Raw genomic sequence first — 7889 nt, 5'->3', positions numbered from 1 at the left:
AACAGTAAACAAAAAATGAAAATATCTTTTGTTCTCTTCTTTGCATTCTCCATGTTTCTTCAAGGCACACGAGGTAAAAATTTAGATACACTTATTACATAATTTACACAAATAAATTATAACTACGTAAATATTTAAGGATTAATGCGTATATGTATCTGTGTTTTGTGTGTTTTAGGTGAAGTAATCTGCGAGACTTTGCCTGCAAATCTCTGTTCCTTTGCAATTGCATCATCTGGAAAGAGGTGCGTATTGGAGAATTACAGAGATGAAGAAGGGAAGCCGGACTATACATGCAAAACATCAGAAGTGGTTGTTGAAAGAATTGCTGGATATATAGAGTCCGATCAATGTGTTAATGCATGCGGAGTCGATCGGAGCTTCATCGGAATTTCCTCTGACGCCTTCCTTGCTCCGCAGTTTACCGCTAGACTTTGCTCCCCGGCTTGTTACCAGAACTGCCCTAACATTGTTGACCTCTATTACAACTTGGCTGCTGGTGAAGGTGAGAATTTATCGTAATTTGTTAATTATCTTATCTAAAAGTTAATGTTAATAAAGATAACATGCCCCTCGAACATAGTGTAGATTCATTTTTTAATTAGAGATATGAGAAGTTAAATCCCATCGTAAGCCCCTGTTTGATTTGGCTAAAACTTATATCTATATATTGATAATAGTTAATAAAATGTGTGATTAAAAAGTTGATAAAATTTGTGAATCTCACAAAATATGTAGTGAAAATGAGTTGTGAAAAATTAGGCCCAAACATGGGCTAAATTGTATTTATGCTTTAATTGATCCTCAATTTCTTGAAGTTTAATTAAAGTATGATCTTTATATAAAAAATGGACACATGGCTAAATTTTCCATTTTAAAAGTTGATTTTACAATAACTAATAATGTTTACAACAATTTTCAGGAGTATATTTGCCTGCTCTTTGTGAGAAACAAAAGACCCACCCCCACCGGGCCATGTTGGCGCTTTTGAGCAGCGGTGCCGCCCCCAGTCCCGTGGCTATCGACTCTTTCGGCGGAATCGCTGATGCTCCAACTCCTGCATCTACCTAAATTATTGTTGAATTATACTATTCACGAGAAAATAGGGAAATCAAATATATACAGTGTTTTGGATTGGCTTATGATTAAAGTATTTTTGTGATATAAATTTAATGTTTGAAATCGAGTTGAATAATGCTTTTGTACTTATGATTTTATGCAAAAGCTTCTTTTTTAGCAAATCTCATTAGAATCTATGGTTGTTATGTTGCATTCAATCAATTTTTAATGTGTCAATGCTTTTATTTTTGAGGTAACATAAGGTATGCTTGAGGAAAGATAGGTTTACTAACTTGAATTGACTAAAGTTTTTAAGAGGACAACACTAATATGAAGGAGGAAGTGAAAAAGGAAATTTGTATTTCTCAACTTCAAAACTTTACACACTTTTTAGCTTGTTACAAAATGGAGGGCACTACCCCTTTATATAGTATTTACATGAAGCTTTTAGTCCAACCATTTTCTAGAGACACCTAAACCACACATCAAGATATTTCCCTAGAATTTTTTAGATATTCTTTATAAATCCACATATCTTACTTAGATATTTACATAGATTTTTCTAATAGATATTTATATAGTTTTTTCTAGATAATATTTCTAGAAATGCTATACATGTTGGGCCTTTTAATTGATTTGGGCCTATATGCAAAATCATTAAGCCCATATTATTTAGTCCAAAAATCAAGTTTACTACTCAACATCCCCCCTTAAACTTGATTTTGCTACTCCAAGTAGAGTTCTTAACTTGCGGAACACATCATGCTTAAGTGGCTTAGTGAAAATGTCAGCAATCTGCTTCTGGGAGGTTACATATTTCAGCTGGACTTCTTTCTTTGCAATACTTTCTCTTATGAAATGATATCTTATATCAATGTGCTTGCTTCTGTCATGGAATACTGGATTCTTTGTTAATACCAATGCCGATTTGTTATTAACATGGATTTCGGTTGGTTCTTCTTGTGAAACTTCAAGCGTCTTCAACAAGTTTCTAAGCCAAATCGCATGACAGACACTTGATGTAGCTGCAACATATTCAGCTTCACAAGTAGATAGTGCTACGATCGATTGCTTCTTTGAGCTCCAAGTGAAAGCTATGCCACCCAAGTAACACACATATCCAGTGGTGCTTTTTCTATCATCACTATCTCCACCCCAATTGCTGTCACTATATCCAATAAGTTTGAATTCATTAGATGATGAATAGACTAAGCCATACTCAAGCGTACCTTTGATGTAGCGAAGAATTTTCTTTGTAGTTTTCATATGGGCCATGGTAAGTGTCTCCATATAGCAACTGATGAGCCCAACTCCAAAAAGGATATCTGGTCTTGTGCACGTCAAGTATCTTAGACTTCCAACAAGACTCTTAAAAATTGTTGGGTTTACTTTTTCACCTTCATCATTCGTCGACAGCTTGGTTCCGCTTTCGATGGGGGTGCATACAAGCTTGCAATCCTCCATATTAAATTTCTTTAGAATTTCTTTCGCATATTCTGCTTGTGAGATAAAGATGCAATCCTCCATTTGCTTTACCTCAATCCCAAGATAGTAGGTCATGAGGCCGATATCCATCATCTCAAATTCTTGTGCCATGGCTTTCTTAAACTCAATAATCATACTTTGATTATTTCCTGTGAATATAAGATCATCTACAAACAAACAAAATATCTCCTTTCTCATTTACCTTTGTATAAAGGGCATACTCATGAGAGCATTTTGTGAAGTCATTTTCTAGAAAATACTTGTCAATTCTATTATTCCATGCCCTTGGACCCTGTTTCAACCCATATAAAACCTTTTTTAATTTCAAGACTTTACCTTCATATCCTTTTACTTTATAGTCCATTGGTTGCTCCACATAGATTTCTTTTTCGAGATAACCATTTAGAAAACCTGATTTCCCGTCCATTTGAAATATCTTTTACTTATTTTGCGCTGCAAGAGAGATAATTAATCTTATGGTTTCTAAACGAGTAACAGGAGCAAATACCTCTTCATAATCGATTCCCGATTGTTGGTTGTAGCCTTTGGCAACCAATCTTGCTTTGTATCTTTCTACTTTTCCTTTAGTGTTCTTCTTTGCCTTATACACCAACTTAACTCTGATTGTTCTCTTTCCTTTGGGAAGAGTTGTCAGCTCCCACGTGTCATTTTTCTCTACAACCTTAATCTCTTCATCCATAGCATCTCTCCATCTTTTATTTTGCGCTGCTTCTTCATACCCTATTGGTTCACAATCAGCAAAAAGATAAAAAAGTGTGAGATCATTTTGATTTTCTGTTACCTCATATAGCTCTTGTAGGCTCCTCATCCGTGGTGTCATTTCGCTTGAACTTTCTCCTCATGAAGATGATGGAGAAGCATCTCCATGGGTAGGTGATAGAGGTGGACTGATAATCTCTTGCTACTCTTCATTCTCTTGTTCTTCTTCATCAAAGAATGGTAAGAAGTCATAGTCTTCTTCTTGGACACCCCAATCCTAAGCTTCTTCTTCATCAAACTCAACATCTCTACTTATGGTGATCTTCTCATTGCTTGGATTATACAACTTGTGGCCTTTAGAGTGAGAGTCATAACCGATAAAAACATACATTTCACTCCTGTCATCTAGCTTGGACCATTTTTGATCTGGCACATGAGCATATGCAATGCTTCCAAATACTCGTAGATGAGAGATGCTGGACTTTTTTCCACTCCATGCTCCTTGTGGTGCCTTATTCCACACACTTCTAGAAGGCGATCGGTTAGACAGATACATGACGCAATTAACAGCTTCGGCCCAAAGTTCTTTGGGCAATCTCTTACTTTTGAGCATACAGCGGGCCATATTAATAATGAATCTATTCTTTCTTTCGACTACTCCATTTTATTGTGGAGAGTATAAAACCGCCAATAGGTAACGAATTCCATTCTCCTCACAATATTTCTCAAACTTTTTGGAGGTGAACTCTCCTCCTCTATTCGATCTTAAGGCTTTTATACTATATCCGCTTTCTTTTTCAACAAGAACTTTAAACTTCTTAAAGTTTCAAAAACTTTAGATTTTTGTTTGAGAAAATAGACCCAAGTCTTTCTACTAAAATCATCAATAAAAAGAACAAAGTAATTGCTCTTACCGAGAGAGCTTAGATTAATTGGCCAACAAACATCGGAATGTACAAGTTCTAGTGACTTCTTAGCTCTTGTAGAAGTTTCTTTTGGAAAACTTTTTCTCGAATGATTTCCAAGTAAGTATCCTTCACATAATTGATCCGCATGATTTATTGAAGGCAAACATTTCACCATTTTCTTCTTACTCAACAACTTTAAGCCTCCAAAATTAAGATGTCCAAATCTCAAGTACCAAAGCCAAGATGAATCTTTAAAACAAGCTTTTAAGCATTTAACGACATCATTTTGAATGCTTAACGCAAACATTCTATTTCTTGTCATAGGGACTTTGACAATCAAATTTTCTCTTTGATCTCTTATTGAAAGACTATGATCTTTCAAATGAATATCATAGCCCTTCTCTAAGAGTTGTCCCAAACTTAAAATGTTATTCTTCATATTGGGCACATAATAGACATTTGAGATAAATTAATGCGTACCATTTTTCAAGCGGATCAAGATTTTACCTTTTCCCTTCACTGAAATCTTGGATTCATCTCCAAAGGTAATGTTGCTGCTTACTGATTCATCTAGCTCTACAAACATGTTTTTCCTTCCACACATATGGTTGCTTGCTCCTGTATACAAATATCAAGTGTTCTTTTCTTTGCTCTCTTCACCTTTGTAGGCCAACAGTAGTGCAGGATCTACTTCACTTTCCCGACAAGTGTAGTTGGCTTTCTCCTCAACTTGATTAATAATATTTCTACATTCTGAAGCATAATGATCAAGTTTTTGACAATTGTAACATCTGAGATTTGTCATACCTTGACCCTTCATTTTGCCTCGTACCTTTTCCTGTTTCACGATCTCTAGTGGAAAATGAGCTTTGTCTTCTTTCCTCCTTATAGAATGCACTTCTTCCTCGATCTTGGCCTCGTCCTCTTCTTCTTTGGCATCTTCTACTGTTGAACCTTCCTTCACCCTCGTTCAAAGTGAGCTTTGTTTGAAGAGCTTGCTCTAATGGCTCTTCTTCACCTTCTTCCTTAGTCTTTCCTCATGGGCTTGTAAAGATCCCATGAGTTGATCGACAATCATACTATCTAGATCTTTAGATTCCTCAATAGCTACAACTATGTAGTCAAATTTAGAATCCAAAGACCTAAGTATCTTCTCAATTACTCGAGTGTCGTTCAACTTTTTTCCATTCCTTTTTAATTGATTCACAATAGCCAATACTCTAGAGAAGTAATCAGAAATTGATTCCAATTCTTTCATATGTAAAGCTTCAAACTCACCTCGAAGTGTTTGGAGTCGAACCTTTTTCACATTCTCAACTCCTTTGTGGGAGTTTTGCAAGATCTCCCATGCTTCCTTACTTGTAGTAGCACAAGCTACTTTCTCGAACATTCCTTCATCTAAGACTTGATAGATGAGGGTGAGCGCCTTCTTGTCCTTCTTCCTTGCATCCTTCAAACTATTCCTTTGTGCTTGGGATAGAGAAACATCGTCTTGTGGCTCCGTGTAGCCTTTCTCTACGATCTCTCATGCATCTTGCGACCCAATCAATGCTTTCATCCATATGCTCCAATTGTTGTAGTTATCCTTGTTGAGTTGGAGGACTTGAAAAGGAATTATCCCACTTGCCATTTTTCACAAAAACCTTAGGGCTCTGATACCAGTTTGTTTGAGGAAAAATGGGTTTACTAACTTGGATTGACTAAGGCTTTTAAGAGGACAACACTAATAAGAAGGAGGAAGTGAAAAAGGAAACTTGTATTTCTTAATTTCAAGACTTTACACACTTTTTAGCTAGTTACAAAATGGAGGGCACTACACCTTTATATAGGGCCCGTTTGTTTTCTATTAATGTAAGAATGAGTTGAAAAATATAGCTATTATGGAACCCACACAAGAAATAGAAGTTCAAATATGATGGCTTGATGTGATGAATAACAGTCATATTTTTCATTTTAATGGCAAAATAATGAGAAACAAACAGGGGCATAGTGTTTACATGAAACTTCTAATCCACACATTTTCTAGAGACACCTAGACCACACATCAAGATATTTTCTTAGAATTCTCTAGATATTCTTTATTAGACCACATATCTTACTTAGATATTTACATATATTTTTCTAGTAGATATTTATATAGATTTTTCTAGATAATGTTTCTAGAAATGCTATGCATGTTGGGCCTTTTAATTGATTTGAGCCTATAGGCCAAATCGTTAAGCCCATATTATTTAGTCCAAAAATCAAGTTTACTACTCAACAAGGTATAATTGGAGAGTTGGTGGTTATAAGAATTTTGTATAGTGAGTCTATTCCCTAAAACATTATTTATTAGAAGATGGAATCAAATAAATTCTTTGCCACAAAATTTGACTTTGATTAACATTAAATGTTGTAAGGGTCTCCAAATCAAGTTAATTTGGAAGGTAATTATAAAACATCTACTCACGCAGTAGAGTTTGATTCATCACTGCTACTATAAATATATTGTTCAAGAAAGGTTGAAATGAAGTATGTTTTTCATGTTATGACTTGTTCTACATTGGAACATCGATCGTCAGCTTCCGTGTCATTAGGTCACAAACTTCATTGACCTTCTGAAATTTAAATCTACGAACTGAAAGGTCCAGTGAACCACTTTCTAAGTTCTCAGAGGGCCTTGTGGAATTCCTTTCAGTTGAATGATTTTTATGGATCTGAGGATTCACAAATATATCGTGGACAGTACCACAATTTGTTCAACGTACAACGTTCCAGCTGCTATCAGAATAGCAGCAACTATAAGAGCCAACAAAGCAAATAGACCTACGATGGCATATTATTACCAACTATGAGTTCGTAGCTCAACTTTATTCAAATTTTGACTACAGTCATTTTAAAAAGGTTTTTCATGCAACAATTGATGCAATGATTGACAAATGCGTAATCGTTAAATTTGCCTCATGCTGAACAATTAGAAGCGAAAATCTTAAACCAGTTGCAAAATAAGAGAAATAAGAAGGATCTACAAAAATTACTATAACTTTTAGCTCAAATGTCAAATTTATGCGAGCGAATGCAATCTGAAAGCATTTTTGATTCTCTACGATTTTGCTAGGGCCAAAATCATCTAACTTTTCGGGTCAAATTCCATCGTTTAGGGGTCTTTTTTATTATTATTTTTTTTATCATTTTTCTGTCTTGAGAAAAATCAAAGGTATTTCTTTTATTTTTGCAATTTTTGAGTTCTACTCGAATTTTACTATCGAATTAGGTTAGGATTTCACTTTAATTAGAATTTTTTTTGACTTTTTAAATATATATGTTAAGTGTTTGAAAACCCTACAGCTATTTTTTATTTTAGAGTGAAATTTGAGAAAAACCCGTTCGCATGTTACAAACAAGATCCTATTATTATTATTATTATTATTATTATTATTATTATTATTATTATTATTATTATTATTATTATTAGTCACGTTTCAATCTGATGACATTGCCTGATAGTTTTCATCAACATTTTGAGTTTGAATGGTTCATAATTTAAAAATAAAAAAAGACTGTCGAAAATGGTAGATTGAGATATTTCCACTAAGAAAGGAATAAGAGCATTGAGATATTTTATATTAGAACTAAAGTTTAATTGCGTCTTGTTGGGTTTTTGATACCCAATAAATCTCGGGTTATGATGTTAACGTGGGTTAATATTATTTCATAGACATAGGTCAATGAATAAAA

The 7889-nt window shown here is 34.5% G+C and overlaps 1 protein-coding gene across 2 annotated transcripts in view; it reads left to right on the top strand.

Annotated features, from left to right (window-relative positions):
* Positions 1–1254, top strand: part of LOC111373847 — a 1522-nt gene extending 268 nt beyond the window's left edge. Inside the window, exons 2-4 of one of the 2 annotated variants that reach the window (XM_022996429.1) lie at positions 16–73; positions 179–505; positions 923–1254. In XM_022996429.1, coding sequence (XP_022852197.1) covers positions 16–73; positions 179–505; positions 923–1071 — 534 coding nt within the window. In that variant the 3' untranslated portion in view covers positions 1072–1254. The remainder of the gene's footprint in view (positions 1–15; positions 74–178; positions 506–922) is intronic. The other variant, XM_022996430.1, reaches the window with a different exon arrangement.
* Positions 1255–7889: the final 6635 nt, after the last annotated feature.

The sequence above is a fragment of the Olea europaea genome, unplaced genomic scaffold (assembly GCF_002742605.1).
Source record: "Olea europaea var. sylvestris unplaced genomic scaffold, O_europaea_v1 scaffold1168, whole genome shotgun sequence".
Taxonomy (NCBI): domain Eukaryota; kingdom Viridiplantae; phylum Streptophyta; class Magnoliopsida; order Lamiales; family Oleaceae; genus Olea; species Olea europaea.
This window is presented reverse-complemented; position numbering and strand designations above follow the sequence as displayed.